The sequence below is a fragment of the Daktulosphaira vitifoliae genome, unplaced genomic scaffold, assembly GCF_025091365.1.
Source record: "Daktulosphaira vitifoliae isolate Bord-2020 unplaced genomic scaffold, ASM2509136v1 Scaffold_5, whole genome shotgun sequence".
Lineage (NCBI taxonomy): Eukaryota > Metazoa > Arthropoda > Insecta > Hemiptera > Phylloxeridae > Daktulosphaira > Daktulosphaira vitifoliae.
The window spans coordinates 19,367,093-19,384,804 of NW_026099576.1; the positions used below are offsets into that span (position 1 = coordinate 19,367,093).

At 25.4% G+C, this 17,712-nt stretch overlaps 3 protein-coding genes across 4 annotated transcripts in view; 2 read left to right on the top strand and 1 right to left on the bottom strand.

Moving 5' to 3' along the window:
• Nucleotides 1-17,620, bottom strand: part of LOC126907628 (uncharacterized) — a 42,435-nt gene extending 24,815 nt beyond the window's left edge. Inside the window, exon 1 of one of the 2 annotated variants that reach the window (XM_050689048.1) lies at nt 17,184-17,620. The gene's annotated coding sequence lies outside the window, so the exon portion shown is untranslated. The remainder of the gene's footprint in view (nt 1-17,183) is intronic. The other variant, XM_050689046.1, reaches the window with a different exon arrangement.
• On the top strand, nt 1,412-16,465 carry LOC126908227 (uncharacterized). Its single transcript, XM_050690139.1, has 8 exons — nt 1,412-1,525; nt 2,077-2,246; nt 2,319-2,769; nt 2,935-3,602; nt 8,165-8,606; nt 9,175-9,815; nt 14,011-14,488; nt 15,533-16,465. Exons 2-8 carry the CDS (start codon nt 2,156-2,158, stop codon nt 16,209-16,211), a joined length of 3,450 nt encoding a protein of 1,149 aa, XP_050546096.1. The 5' UTR covers nt 1,412-1,525; nt 2,077-2,155; the 3' UTR covers nt 16,212-16,465.
• LOC126907631 (uncharacterized) lies at nt 7,761-10,003 on the top strand. The gene is made up of 3 exons (XM_050689054.1): nt 7,761-7,980; nt 8,165-8,606; nt 9,175-10,003. The coding sequence occupies exons 1-3, from the start codon at nt 7,872-7,874 to the stop codon at nt 9,881-9,883; spliced, it is 1,260 nt and encodes a 419-aa protein (XP_050545011.1). The 5' UTR covers nt 7,761-7,871; the 3' UTR covers nt 9,884-10,003.
• Nucleotides 17,621-17,712: the final 92 nt, after the last annotated feature.

A 17,712-nucleotide genomic window follows, 5' to 3' on the forward strand; every position in this document is an offset into this window, starting at 1 on the left:
AAATAAGAACACAAAAAAAAATTGTAATGCATAAAACTTTAACAAATATCACTGCTATTATTTATTTAAAGTTAGTCTGTATAAATTGCAAATGTATATATATTTATTTATCTAACTAAAAGGTATTAATTGTATCTAGTATTAAAACGTAAAAATAAACTAATTATTTTTTTGAATTTTATATTTAAAAATGTTTTTGGATGATTATTATTGGGGACAGTATTGAGTGGATAACTTCATAGTTAGGAACTGAAATGAATTAGGGTTTTAACCTTTTTTTATCATATTCAATAAGTTAGTTCAGAAATATCGAAAAATTTTTCAAGAATTTGTAAGGTTAACAATTTTAGGTTTAATTAATGTTCCTAATACGGTCACAGAATATTTTTGGTTTCTGTAATCGATTATTCAATATTTACTAAAAAAGAAAATCAATATAAATGATCTAATTTACTAGTTAAAGAAAAATGATCAAAAATTTAAATTATTTCGTATCCTAACTCTGGTTAACATGATAAAAATTCTTGCAAAGAATTTTTCTTTCGAAAAATATAAAAAAAAAATTTTTTCAATTATTATCTAAGTATAGTAATTGGATTTCAAGTGTATGAAATTCTTCTATAAAAACGTATCTGTCATTGAAAGTAAAATTATTGGTACAAATATCTCAGAGTTTATTATCAAAGTTCAGGTATAAAAATTCTATATTTTATTATATTCTATCTAAATTTATCAAATTAAATATACTAAAAATGTACAAAACATCATATTTTTCAAACGAAAATGAATCATTTTGAAGCACTACATCACACGCTATTATATTTTTTAGTAGTAAAAAAAAATAATAATGAAATAATAAATTATACTTCAAATAGTATTCATTAAAAAAATTTAACTTGTTTGACAAATATTTAAAAAAATTCAAATAAAAAAATAAAAATAATGATAAAAATTAATTTAATGTATCATAATATTTAAGTACCTTTTTTAAATACCTTTTAGTATTGATTTTGGGGGTATGAATAGATCCCCAAAATCCATGGGTTCTAGGGAATTTTTTCCCTGGAGCGCTCTCATTCCAGTCTTGATTAAACTGTACACGTTTGTAAGATGATATTAAATATCTTTAAAGATGTTTTGTTTTTTTCGCAATTCAAATCAATTAAAACGTAAATGAATCAAATAAAACTATCGTTAAATATTAACATGCTGTATAATGTATTTTTTAATTTTTACTTTGACTAAAAAATAAATGGAAAAAAAACATTTTACTGTTTATATTATTTAAAATATTACTCATAAGATCAAGTATTATAATTTATAAAAATTATTGCGTCATACACTGTCAATAATCTTCGAAAATTTAAATATAAATTGAGATAATTAACGTATCATTTTACATAAGTTTGATTTGTCTAGGACTAAATAATTTTTATATACTAATTTTTCAGTAATGATTCTTTATAACTAAATATAATTAGTTATAATATCTTAAAGTCAATAAATTTAGTGAAGCTGCTCAAAGGTTAGTTTATTTATTGTAATAAAAGGTTATTATTATAATCGTTTTTAAAGATATGTTGAAAATTAACAGATTTTTTACAAATTTATATTTATATTTGAAACAGATTATTATTATTTTTTAATTTTAATACATACATATTTAAAGTTTATAAAAAATTCAATTAATTAATTAATTTTTTTAATTATATTTATATATAAGAATAATATGCAAAATGATTTTTATAGTTCTTAATTTAATGAAACTATATATTATTTATTTATTTGATAAAATACATTCAGTACAATAATATTTAAAACAAATCACGTTCTAATTAATATTTTTTAATGATAGTCACATATTTTGATTGGAGAAAAAATTAAATATTTATTATATGTGTTGAGTATATTCTAATCAAAATTTTTATCCTGCAAGAATAAATATTTCTACAAACTGTTATATTAGCACATATGAGCTATTTTTGACTCTCTTTTCGTGCCTAATTATTACAATGATATTTTGATATTTTATAATTATAAAACATATTATTAAATAAAAATTTTTTTATTTTTTAGGTTCCAAGTCAAATATAAGAATCAAGAGTTATCGAATTTCCTTCATTTTACATATAAAACAAATTCATTTTATTCAATTATGAATTTCAAATTGAACACAACTTTTCTATCACATTTTATTTCAGGAATAATGTTTTTTATATTACAAGTAACTTCGAATTCACTTAATAGTAAGAAAAATGCTTTAACTAATTCTACCCTTAGACAATCCAAATATATTAATTTATTAATAATTGTTTTAGATGATGGTTGTGTAATTAATAGTAAACATGATATGACTCAACAAAATTCACTTATATTATACAATAATAAATTAACCGGAAAAATTGATTTTCTACAACCAGAAAACAACGATATTAATATTGATTTTGGCGATGAGTTAATATTAGCCTGTCCCGGAAGTAGTTTTAAAGAAATCGACAATTTAAAAATTCAAAAAGTTCAATGCTTAGGAGATAATTTCTTTGGCATCGGTGAAGAAAAACACAAATTTAATTACTATACATGCAAGCAACCTCCAAAAGTTTCTTTGAAAAAACTAGGTAAATGTACTGAAGATGACAACTTAATACACTACAAAATTGGATTTGAATTAGACAATGAAAAATTTCTCGAGTTGATTGACTTATATTTTAATAAAAAAACCTTAAGGCCTATGTACACTACACATAACATTACAAAAAATATTAATACGTAAGTATGTAAAAAGTGATATCAATATTAAATACTGATGTAAATTGTCATTTTGATAAAATTAAATTTATATTTATCACACACAATTAAATAGTAATTTTTTAATATTATAATTAAAGATTTTTTACATCAATTTATGAGAATAATTTTTTATAATCTTCTTAGAGATGAAGTGTCTGAAAAGTTAACTGAAAAGAGAACGACGCAATATTTCAAAAAAATTTCACTTAATAATGTATACAATGAGGATCAACAAAAAAAAAAATTAGATATTTACGTGACACCCATTATTTCTAAAAAATTTATAGATGGTAAACATTTTTTAACTAATGGGAATCTCGTCCCTATAGAAGATTTTCCATATTTAGCCCAACAAAAAGCAACATCTTTTGATGTTTTAACCGCACCTCAATTTCGATCATTTAAAAATGGAAATTGGAAAACTTTAGAAGATGCAATAAGAAAATTAGCAAATAATCGAAAAATTGATTTGACTGTGTACACGGGGGTTTATGGAGAATTAAATATTACTGGAAAACCTTTGCATATGGCACGGCATAAATTAGGCTATAATGTAATTCCAGTACCAACTATATTTTGGAAGATTGTGCAACACAATGACAAATCAATAGTGTTTGTTGGCTACAACAATCCATTCTCAGGCCGTTATGTAGATCCAGCAAAACAAATATGTTCTTCAAGCTTTTGTGATAAAATCGGTTGGGTAAAGTTTGAAAACGATTCCCTCAAAGGAAATATTTATTGTTGTGAATATCATAGTATTAAAGCCAAACTAAATGTTCCTGTGATAACATCAACGGATATTTTATACTAAAAATATTATATTTTTTCTTTTATATTTATATTACTAATATGAACAGTACTCATATTAATAATTTTATATGTATTCCTACAATATATTTAGACTGAATTTGTATTTATCATTGCTAGTTTTTTTTCAAAAAATATATCAAGATGTATTAAAAATGTTTAAAAGTTCAAAAATAAATATTATGCTTGTGTTCAAATCGTCGTTTTCTAATAATAATTTTATTTTACAAAAAACTCGTTATTTATATAATAAAAATTAATCACTTGTGGCTAATTAATTAAGTAAAATTAAAACTATATTAAAAATATTATTAATTTAAAAAAACTAAAAAATATTAAACTCAAAGCCACAAAAAATTAATGAAAAATCCCGGATACGTATTTCGGAAACAATGTTACCATTATCAACGCTAAACACATACTGACAGTATGTATATGTATATGTCAGTATGTGTTTAGCGTTGATAATGGTAACATTGTTTCCGAAATACGTATCTGCGATTTTTCATTAATTTTTTGTGGCTTTGAGTGTAATATTTTTTAGTTTTTTTAAATTAATAATATTTTTAATATAGTTTTAATTTTACTTCGTTATTCATATTTTTAAATTTAAACATATCCATAGTAAATTACAACATACTAATGGCCGCCTCATACATTTTGATCTTATTTACTGTTATTACATAAACATAAATATTTTTATATTTTAAATGCGAATTTGTATATCACAAAAATAAATACTTCCTCAGCTTCACATCAAAGCTAAAATTAAAAAACTAATTCACGAAAGATGATTTCTGACTTTGAAGAAATCACCGTAGTGTATTTATATTTATTACAATTATAGATGTATTATTCATTATATATAATCTTCACTATAGGAAAGATTACCGCAAAATTAACCTTAAATTTTTCATATTGATGTTGCTGCAATTAAAAAGGTTGTCACTGAAAACATTTTTTCTATATTACTATTTAATATTTCACACTACTGTGTCTCACCCATAGTAGATTTTTAAACTTTAACACTGCTTAAGTATTAAAGAAAACGAAAAATATGTTTACCTGATTTATATTCTACTTTTATTAAACAAATATTTTAATAAATGAAATATATTCATTAATAAATATCAAAATGATTATTTTGTTTTCAACTATCAAGTTGCCTATTAACTTAAAAATGGACTGAGTAAATTGTAAACATTTTCGCGCTATGTGAGGGTTCAAATCTGTCTGATATTTAATTTAGTATATTGACTATTTTTTATCTATTATTACATAAAATTGAACTCATGTATTATTATATCCAAAAGTTATTTATTCAAAGTTAAATAAAATTGAATTTTCATTTAATAATATATCTAAAATTATATTTCCACATTGGATACCTTCATTAGTTAATCATAGGAGACACAATGACACTGCACATGTAAACCTATTTTATTGTACTTCTTAAAAATAATTTTTAATTTCTCTAATTTCTTGAAGGTGTTATCATGTGAAAATCTACCTAATTAATTATTTTAAGAATGGGCTTACTAAAGTATTAATAATATATTACATATTATATTAAATAATTAAATGAGTTGGCCTAATAGGTACAAATGTATATTTCGACATATGGGGTCCAGGGTTCTATCGCTAAAGTGGCAACGAGATTTTTCTTGAAATTTTCGAAAAGGTAGTGTTTGTTCTCTGGCGCAAACTGGCCAAAACATTTTTCCCATCCATAATTAGCCTAGCCAAGAATCATCTTTGACTCCCTAACATGTCAAAAATCACCACCGCCGTTCTTTTGCACATTGATCCTAAATACTTAATACTTTCTACCTCTTCTATCACGTCCACGTCTACTATCACTGATCTCCTCATTTCACCCACCTTGTGTTCTCTTTTGTCAAACTTCTCATAGGATTTTATTAAAATCATCCTTCAACCACCTTATGCCAACACAACCTAATATTTTCCACACTTCTTCTGGCACTTCATATGATCCTACTGCTTTATTATTTTTATATGCCTTTTACAATTAAAATAAAACCACAAAAATTTTATTAAATTCAAAATGTGTATTCTCATTTGAAGAAAAATCTGACACCCTTACAAAGCACAATTGATGAACTTAAAAAGTATTAAATAATTAATAATTCAGCAATATATGTTAACTAAAGGTATCAAAAAAGAAAAAATGTCTAAATTGTTTTTATTTTGTAAGTTATTGAGTGATGGGTTATGATAAAAAATTACTCTGTATATTACATTATACAAGCTATAACTTAATAATATACATAACTTAGAATGATGTGAGTATTTTCTTACTGTCGTAATATAGTCTTCACTACTATAAAATGGGATATTTAATCATTATATTCTTAGATGGACATAATCCTTTTCAAACATATATAATTTAAATAAATATTTATGAGAAATAGAAAACGCATATTGTAATATACACTATTCAATCATAAATCAATTAATGGTCACTTTTAAAATCCTTTATTCCGAAGACATCAATATTTTTTTTCCTTTTTATTCTAATATTAATAATTAAATGCATTGTATCAGCCCTAATCTTATGTGTAAAAAACTATGTTGATATTATATAAAAAATGTCATAATGATATATATATATCACAATTTCTGTATTTTATGCTTACTTATCAATATACAGTTATACTGTAAGAATTAAACAATGATGATTTTTGGCGGTAAAATATATTATAAAAAGTTAGAGCAAACCCTTATTCTAGCCTGTTCTTTTCGTGTCCTAGATATCGTTACGCGGATATTGCGATCATCATTGTCAAGGTTCTTACGTGTTAAAGTTGTGAACAATATCGAATTGCGTTATTTTATTTTACAATTATTGATTAATATTATTATTCAAGATATTATAAGAACCAGGAGAATTATCAGGCAAGATTTTAAAAATCAATAGGAGTCGATATTTCTGTTATTTTATGACCCTCGAATCATACCCCAATCAAAAGTAACTCCCACTCCAACTCTCAGTTTTATCCCATTCTCAATATCCTTTGCCACTCTTTATTTTTATTAATTTTTAAGTTATGATATTACTAACCAAAAAACTACAAAATCAGCTATTTTTACCAAAAAATGTTACGAGTGTTCGCTGTAACTTATGATAACTTATAAAAATCGAGATTTCGCATTGTTTTTCTTTTTTTATCTTTAAGTATATTCTATCATATTTAATGTAATGTAGGTTATAAAAATTCAGGGTTTTAAAAACATTTTCAAAACTTGAAAAGATAAATCATTGATATGATTTTAATTCCTCTCTAATGTACCTTAGTTAATAATTGGATTTAAAATAAAAAATATGTCGTTAAATAAGTAAATATTTAAAATATTGATATTAAATTTTTCTCAATATTCCGTCCAATTTTTAAAACTTATTTCATTATAAAGTAAATACTAAAAATATCAAAATTGACTTTTTTATAACTAATTTTTAGTTTTTTAACAACAAATTCATCAGGACATTTTCTTTATAAAGAAGATTAAGAAAATGTTTTCAAAATTATGATGCTGATAGCTTCAACTAAATATGTTTTGCAGCATTGTTGTGTAAAATTAGTCCAGAGTGAAATTAATAGTGTGTAGTAACAAAAAAAAAAAAAAAAATACGGCAGAGTAAAACCAAAAGCTTCTCAGCTACGTGTCAAATTATACAATATTAAATATGTGTGTGTAACTTCTTTTGAATATTTTTTTAGTTTAGTCTTTTTAAGTAAATAATTATTTTTTTGAGTCTAAAGTCGTGAAAAACATTATCATAATATTTTTTATTACTGATAGGGTAAAATAATTTATAGTTTGTAATAAAAAATAAATTTTGAACAGTTAAATATTGTATAGAAATAATTAAATCATACTTAAAAATACTAAATTGAATTTTTTTTTAACTTAATAAGACATGATATATTGAATATAATATAATGAAAAATATGACGCACGTCTTACTTTTCTATTTAATTTATAATTGATTACGTGGATGTTTGTTCTTTTGATTTTGAAATGTGTTTTATAACTAACAAATTACAAATGTTTTTATTGGCTTATATGATTAATGAAGTACTTAAGATTTTATGTATTATATTTAAATTAACAGTAATAACATCTAAAAATGTTAAAAATTAAAAAATATTTTAATCTTCTAAGATTTTTTAAATTATCAATTGAGATTATCTCATGAAATAAATATTAAAAAAATAAATATTTAACAAAGAATTCTCATAAAACAAAATATGATTATTTTTACTATGAAATTATTCAATACTCTATGGTTTTCATTCCAAGTCCAATTCATAATTATGTTGTTAATGTACATTTATCAAGTCACATCAGATTCGAATGGTAAGCATTCATATTCAAGGATACTTTTACTAATTTTGAAGTAATAAATATATTTTAGCCTGAAAATTATTATTTTTTATTCAAATTTATTTTGTACTTCAAAATCTTAAATAATTATATTTATTTCATTAACAAGAGTAAAATACAAATTATAATAAATGTACAAAGTGATTAACTTTTTTAGGTTGCAAAATCAATATTGTAACTGATTTATCTTCAGAATTTCCATTAATATTGGATCCTCTAGATAAAGAGATCATACACCCTGATAATTATAACACTATTCATGTAGATGTTGGAAAATATTTGTTGTTAGCATGTCCAGACGGACAATTAAAAAATAATAAAAGCATAAATATACAGAAAATTGAGTGCTCCGGTAATAATCTATTTGGTTTAGACAAAGAAAAGAACAAAATAAGTCACTTTATTTGTGACAAAAGTCCACAGTCAGTTATAAAAAAATTAGAAACGAGAATTACAGCCTACGGTGAGAAGATTGTGCACTATAAAATAGGATTTGACTTGAAGCAAGAAGGATTCTTAAAACAATATGACTTGTATTTTGACCAAAGTAACTTAACTCCTTTATATACAATTCATAAGCTTGCAAGCAACTTTAATACGTAAGTATATTTTATTTTTGGTTTTAATATAAGTATATTGTGACGTAAATATAATTGTTTTTTTAATAATTATGTATTTTATTGAAAATGGGAATTGTAACTATTTTTTCATAACAGTTTAATTAATTACACAAATATTGGTACACTAAAAACTTATACAAACTCATTATTTTATTGAATACGCTGCATACGTATTTTTTTGAATATTTGTATTTTCAAAAATCGTTAGCAGGATTTGTAAATTTTCGATGATGAAAATTTATACTGAATATGGTTATATGTTTTTTTATTAGAAAATACCTCATTATACATCATGAGGAATTTTAAACAATCATAAAAACAATAACTACAATAAGTGGCATATCCAGGATCCAGGCTTGAGTTCAATCCATCTGCCTTACTAAATCTATATTTAAAATAAAAATGACCAAAAAAAAGCACTAAAATAAATTGTTACTATTAGACTCCTATTAAAATATCCTGGATATAACACTATATTCTATCAATTATTTAGTATTTTTAGATAGACTTAAAGATGCAAACTTAAAATAGGTTTAATTATTTTCAGAGTCTATCAATTTACCAAACAATCCAATTTAGAAAGAGAAATATTTAAATATAGTCCTGGTTTTCAAGACGTCTCTACCATAAGAGTATATAAAAAATCCAATCAATATAATATACTTCACAATTATTTACCAAAGAACGTTGCAAAAAAATATACTGAAAATGGTCACATATTATTAAGAGGTAGTCTAGTACCGAAGAAAGACTTTCCATACACATCACAACAAAAAGCAACACTTTATTATTTTAATACCGCGCCACAGTGGCAGAAATTTAAATATGGAAATTGGAAAATTTTAAATAACAGTATAAGACGTTTAGCTGAAGATCGTAAAACAAATATATCAGTATATACTGGTGTACATGGAGTTTTAAATATCCATGGAAAACCTATTTATTTGACTTATACTTCTTCTGGAAAAACTGCAATACCAGTGCCATCTGTATTTTGGAAGATAGTTCATGATGTAGATACGGACCAAGCAATAGTGTTTATAGGTTGTAATGATCCATTCGCAAACCGCTTTGGTAACTCAACATCGCAATTTTGTACAAAAAGTTTGTGTAAACAGCTTAACTGGGTCTCATTCGATACCGATCCATTGAAAGGTGTTATGAACTGTTGCAGTTATAAAGATTTCAGTAAGATAATTAAAGTTCCTCAAATAGAAGTCAATGATATTTTATTAAAGAAAGGTCTAAATGAGTGATTTTTAGTATTGATAATAATTGAAATAGTTCTTTGAATATTATAATTGATATTTTATAAACAATTATTTTTAATAAACTTATATCTTATATCTTACAAATATTATAACTAATATTATTTTAATTTTCAAGGTATTTATTTATATTATATTTAAATTCTCTACATAAAAAATAATATAGTTTCATATAAAATTATAATTCACTATTTTTTGATGGATAATATGTATATATACAAATTAAAAAATATATAAAGTGTTCTATTTTGGGAGATGATTTTCTATTCTTAGTTCTCCCGATAATGCAACGTACAAACTAGGCAATTTTCATCTTTGTATTCATTTTCATCTCTAGTACTCCCTTGTTTTTTTTTTAGTTAAATTATTAATAACTGTAACGTGGTTGCTATTTTTTACAATCTAATATCATAATAAGCCAGTAATCAAAATATTCTCTCTGGAATGACAATACTATTCATGAGAATCCAATAAAAAAGTTCAGAAATAATTTGAACAAAACCGTTAACTCATTTCAATTATTTTTTTATTTCAATTTTTGAAACTACTCTAAAACGCTGTGTTTTTCAGATTCATACAAATTTAAAACTTTTGAAATACACTCAATATTGAAAAAAAAATTTATTCGACAATTTATACCTATTTAGGTGTTGATTTGCTAATTATATATAAACAATTAATATTATATGATAAATTGTGCCCTCATTTACTATCTAATTCAAATTAAACAAATCAACTAAAGAAGATAATAAAATAATAAAAATAAACCAATTAGAGCATTCAAGTATTATCTGGTCTAGGTGCCTAACATTATATATGAACTTAGTTTCTTAACGGGCAGAGTATCACACTCTATTCCCAGCATTAAACCTCCTTTTTTGATCACTTCGTGATGTTGAGATCCCTGGTGGTGCTCTGCCGTGCACCATAACAGCTGCTAAAAGGGAATAGTACTGGTGGGTTTCTACAAACCCATTTAGGAAAGGTTTCCACTATACTGGGTAGAGAAGAACTACGGCGTCACTTGGTTTAAACCCTGTCGCGCGGTTTTCTTTCTTATTACGATAGGTAGATAATAGTCTACATTACGGTCTCCAAATATGGATTAGTAGACCCAAGACTCTCCGAACTGTTGTCTCCGACGGCCAGTGGACCGATCCGGCCCCCTTGGATTTCCGGACAACAAGGAGTAACTATGACTCTTTTGAAGTTAGCTATTAGTATAGTTTAACATAATAAACACGTTTAAGCTTTTTATTTGTCGGAGTTTGCCTTAAAATCTAAAGCTTCAAAGTTCCTATTCCAGTATTCTGGTTGAACAGGTGAGGAATCTTAATAATCCTGTAGGGTATTTTCTATAGAATCTATCAAAATTAAGTTTAATAACCTCTATTGACATTGACAATAAGTTTTATAAAGTGTCGCACCTTCAAAATTAACTGTTCTAATATCGAAATTAAAATAATACTTGAAACATTGAATCATCAAAAACAAGTTGATCGACGAAAATAATTTGATGTAAAATTTATCCATGACCTTCTATTAATAATAACTGTTCTGATTTAATAATTCAAATAGAATTTAATGTTCTTATCATTACTCTACGAAGTCTTATTCATTGTTTAACTAAAGTTTCTATGTCCATTACTTTGAAAATAGTCAACCAAAATAAAATTTTCTATTTTTTTACATAATTAAGTCTATATTAATTATAAAAATAAACTTCCTGAATTATTAATTCATTAAAAAATAACTAATAATGTATATTAACAGTAGCTAAAAATTAAATTCAAATTAACAACAATTTACTTAAAAAATTGAATTTTTAAGAACCAGCTACTGTCAAATTTTATTTTTTTTAATGCATAAAACATTAAATAAATCTTCTTTTTCTTCCTCCTCTAAATCCCAACTACTTGGGGTCGGCCACCCTTATCCTAAACTTCCACTTGACATCAATCGCCCACATCATTTACGCTTATATCAGCTGTCCTTAAATCGCATTCAATCTCCAATTCAATGGAAGCATGCCTCCATCTCTTTTTTGCCTTTTCGCTACCTCTACTTCTCTAAACATTTATTTCCATAACTATTTTTACAGTTTCCAATTTCTCTCTCCTCATAACATGACTAAACCATTTAAGTCTATTTTCTCTCATCTCATCCATGATTGATGCTACACCTATACTCCCTCTTATATGTTTGTTCCTTATCCTATCTTTTCTAGTCACTCCACTCATCCATCTAAGCATTCTCATCTCTGCTACACTCATACTCTGCTCTACTTTCTTGTTAACCGAACATCACTATGAACCATACATCATTACTCATCTCACTACAGTCTTATAGAACTTACCTTTTAGCTTTATTAGAATTCTCATATCGCATAACACACCAGACGCTTCCCTCCACTTCAATCACCCTCACTTAATCCTGTGTCTGACATCCTCGTCAATGTCACCATTTTTTTGTACAACTGATCCTAAATACTTAAAACTTTCCACCTCGCCTATAGTCACTGACCTCCGTATTTCTTCAAGAGTTGATTTCCACACCTCTAGACTTTGATTAATTTCCTCTCTATGTTTTCCTATTAACACTATATCGTCAGCAAACCACATGCACCATGGCACCTCTCCTTGTATTTCTCTAGTAATTTCATCCGTCACTATAGAAAATAAGTAAGGGCTTAAAGCAGAACGTTGGTGCACTCTTACTCTTACCCTAAAAACTTCTGTTACTCCTTCTACACTTTTTACCCTAGTACAAATGCCATATATATTCTCTATTATATTAATGTACCTTTTCGGAACTCGTTTTCTCATTAATGCCCACTTTAAAACCTCTTGGTACTCTATCATACGCTTTCTACAAATCTATAAATACTATACACAGCTTTTTCTTTTTTTCTCTAAACTTTTCTATTAGCTGCATCACACAAAATAATGGCTCCATTGTACACTTACCAGGAATAGATCCAAACTGGTTTTTAGATACCGATGTCTCATTTCTTATTCTCTTATCTATTATCTTTTCCCGAATTTTCATACTATGGCTCATAAGCTTTATGCCTCTATAATTTCTACACTCTTGTGTGTCATCTTTACCTTTAAATATCGGCACCACAATACTATCCCTCCATTCATTTGGAATTTTCCCTTCTAATAAGATTTTATTTAAAAGTTCCTTCTTCAACCACCTTATGCCAACATCACCTAATATTTTCCATACTTCTACTGGCACTTCATCTGGTCCTACTGCTTTATTCTTTTTNTATTTTTATTATAATAACTTAGCAATCCTATATCAGTCGTACATTAGTAACAGTTTTAAAGCGCATTAATTTTTTTTTAACGCAACTTAAACATACGTAAATCGATTTATGATACGTGATTGTTCTAAGTAAATATTTAATATAACAATAAATCATATAAAATATTCAGTAAAATAATGACCTAATTTTTTTAACTATAACACGTTTCTGCTTACAAAAATATTCGAAAATTTTCATATTTAGTATTTTCTACATTAAAACATAAATTTTATGTTAAAACTCATGTCAGTAATAATATAAAATGTGTTATTATTCTACGTCAGCATATGCGTAAACAATTAATTTTTTTTGGCTACTTTGATTAAAGTATAAACATGGGTTTTCCAAGGGGAGGGATATGGGGTATAAAACCCCCCTACAATAAAAATAAATATATATGGTAAGGATTTATTTTGGAGGGAGTAAAAAAAATTTCTTACGCATATCTCCTTCCAAGAGGAAACCCTGAGAACGACATTGAGTATAAATATCAATACATATAACGCAATGAAAAATATAGCTATTTGTGTTTTACCTTGATGCTTAAGGCTTAAGTTAATAATAAATTTTAAAAAGACTTATCAAAAGCTTACAAATGAGTCTTTGAACTTAAAAGAAATAATTTGGCTTTGAAGTTTTTAAAATGTTTCTATTTTCAATTTTTCCTTTATTAACTTTCTTTATTATTTCAACTGCTTATTCCCATCGCTTTAACTCTAACTATATTACCAAAAATCGTAAGTATAAGATTCACACAAATGTAAATGTCAAATTTTTAATATGAAGTGACTTTTATTTTTAGGTTTTAATTTTTACAATAATCAAAATGGATGTAAAATCAACACTAAAAATGATATGACTGCAACACATCCCCTAATAGTAAAGTATGATCATAAAAATAAAAAAGTTGGTATTATGTATCCTAAGTACTATAATACTGTACAATTAAATAAACACGAACAAATGATACTGGCGTGTCCAGGGACAACTTTTCGACAGAAAACTTCTGTTGATCTACAAAAAGTTCAGTGCTTAGGTAATGACTCATATGGTTCAGGCAACGATCAACATATATTTAGCGATTATGTATGCCAAAAAGTTCCACAGTCCAAATTATTCTTAGCAGGAAAATGCGTTGGTGTCGGCAACAACGTTTTACACTATCAGATTGGTTTTCAGATTCATAATATAGGACAACTTAACATGATAGATGTGTGTTTTGATAAAGACAGCGTTACGTCATTATTCGCCAAACATGAAATTACACCTAATGTACTTGCGTAAGTATTAAAATAAATAAAAATTTATAATTTTTATTATTTAATGAATTTTAATTATTTTATATATATATACAGAGTGGAACAGATCTAACTGACAACTCATATAACTTATGATCTACATAACATTTTATAATTCATATTTTTAAAATCAATTTTTATAATATAGAACTATATTTAAAATATGTTTTATGCTATTTTTCACAATTACAAAAAATATTTTAAAAATTAATTTTTTTTATTAAAATTTTTTTTAAGATTTGAAGTTTTTATAGATAAATTTTTAAAAAATTTGAAAAAACAAGCAGTAGTATAATTAAGATTATTAAAAAAATTATAAAAACATTGTCTAAAACATGTTAGGTTTTTAATTAAATAAGTTCATATATCATAAATTTAAACGTGAGTAATAATAAGTGCATTTATTATCAAATCTCCTAACAAGGAATATCCTATAATAATATGATTACAATGATAGAATCACGCAAATTAATAATTGTTATCACTTTTAACTTGAATAACCATGGAATACTCATAGTTGACAACGATAATGTTTCTAACTTTTGTAATAAAGATTAGAGATAATCATTTCTGTATAAAGCGCATTAAACGTTATTATTATCCATGGGAAAGAAATCGCGTACTTATCTATAAAATTTCAAATCTTGAAAAAAATTTAATAAAAAAGTTAATTTTTAAAATATATTTTTTAATTGCTAAAAATAACATAAAACATATTTTTATGCAGTCTTATATAGTATGAAATTGATTTAAAAAATTTTAAAATGTTATGTAGATCATAAGTTATATGAATTGTCAGTAAATCTGTTCAATTCTGTATACAACCAGTGTGATTCTTTATAATTGACCATTTCATTAATCGAATCGAAGTATCGTTGAGCAAAATTTATTCAGTAGATGCTCAGAATTTATTTCTACACAAAAAATACACTTATCATAGTCGAATTAATACCTTTTCAGGTTCGCGTCGAAGCTAAAAAGAGGTTATTGTTTTTTACTAAATTGTTTTTTTTATACAATTTTTAGAGGCCGAAAAGATTATCCACGAGTTTCGTTTAAAGAAAGTACTAATATTTATGATAATATCTCCCCCAATACAGCATATTCTAAGAAAAATCAGATGAGAATGATGTATAGGAGTTTACCAAGAAAAATTGCTAATAAGTATATAAATAACGGTCATTATCTATCTCGGGGACATTTTGCTCCTAAAGCAGACTTTGTGTATGCATCTCAACAAGAAGCTACGTTTTATTATATTAATACTGCACCACAATGGCAATCGTTTAACAGTGGAAATTGGTTAATTTTAGAGAATAGCGTACGAAGATTAGCTGTTGTTAGAAAAATTAACTTAACAGTATATACAGGTGTACATGGAACCTTATTAATAAACGGACAACCTCTTTATTTAACTAAAGGTAAATATAACAAACCCGCAATGCCAGTACCAGCTCTTTTTTGGAAAATCATTATAGACGAAGAACATGGTGAAGCTATAACTTTTGTTGGATTTAATAATCCACATGCCAATCCTATCAACAATCCAGCCACACGTTTTTGTAGACCTGGATTATGCAAGCGACTTAAATGGATTCAATTTGATAAAACATTAGCAGCAGGAGTAATGAACTGTTGCACTCTGGTAGATTTTAAAAATAATATCAAAATGCCATTAAAAAATTATAATAGAATTTTGTATTGAACATTATTATTCAAACAAAAGAATTAACAGAAAAACTTCAGTAAGACATATGCTAGTCAAATGTTAGTAATATTAACACATCAATTATTTGATAAAATTGTTTCAACAATTTATACTCCCGAGTGCGATTTATTTACTTAATATGGGAATTTTAAGAGTCTTATTATATATTTTTCTCATTCGACTTTGTTTCTTAGATATTATTGTTTATATAAACATAAAGTGTAGTTATACGAATTTTATTTTTAATTTAATTAAGATTGTTTAAGTGAAACGTTTTGTAAAACAACTGAATAATTTTTTAATAATTAATAAAAAAATTGATATAACTTTTTACGATTTAATATTTGTAATACTATCTTCACCATCTATTATTCAGAGTTGGCTAAAAAAAGCTCGGATTTCCTAAGTACTAATAATACTATTATCTCTACGAAAACCGTTTGACAAGCTTACGTTTGTAATTTTAATAAAATGTTTAGTTTTACAACTGGAAATTTAGTTACTTCAACAATATTATAGTTATGGTAACTAATCAAAATAGTTTGAATAATATATATACAGTAGTTTTTTTAGTTGAAATATATAACAAATAATAAAAAAATGAAAACGTTAAGTTAGATGATCTAATTGGGAGACCTTTAAAAATTATTCATAAAGATCTCAGACACATTTATGTAAATACTGTAATAAACCAAATTAAAAAGAAACGTAAAAATGTTATGGATAGGTAATAATGAAATATACATAAAAAAAGGGGGTTAAAATGGTGAGTAAATGGCGGCTGAACATATAGGGGTTATAGCCAAATAAGTATAAATGTTTATGACCAAATAATAGATTGATCTCGTGAGTTAAACAGCATTGGATAAATAATGTTAAAAATCCCTTAAAATTTCATAATTTACCTGTGTGGATAATTATGCAATAGATTGTTTATGGTTCGAAAGCATAAATTAAATTTGCACTTACCTTATATCTTATGACACGTAACAATATTTTAAACAATTCAACGTTGATTCCGTTTATTAAATTCACTGCGTAAACGTTTCACACTACGCGTTAATTATTATTTAATAAACAAATAAACTTAAATTAATAGATTCGCCAAAACAAAGTTCAGTTTAATATATTTTAAATTCCATTTAACTTGAAACAATATTCTAAGTCCAAATTAAATTTAAAAAACGGATAGTCCCAGAAAGTGAGAATCTTGATTAGTGTCGCAGATTTTGTATACTTTGAAATTATTGAAATAACTGGTTTTAATAAGAAAAAGTAGATTTTTATGGTCAGAGGAAAACAGTGTATCGATAACAGTTATCTCTAGCTTCCAAGATTACGTTAGTTACTAACGTAATCTTGGAAGCTAGAGATCTTAATTAATTGTTAAATGTAATTGGCTGCCCTTAATTGAAGCTCTACACATAGGCGTTACTTTAAGCCTGTACAATAATTAAATTGTATTCCATAATTATTTTTGTTTTAAGAAGGGAACCCT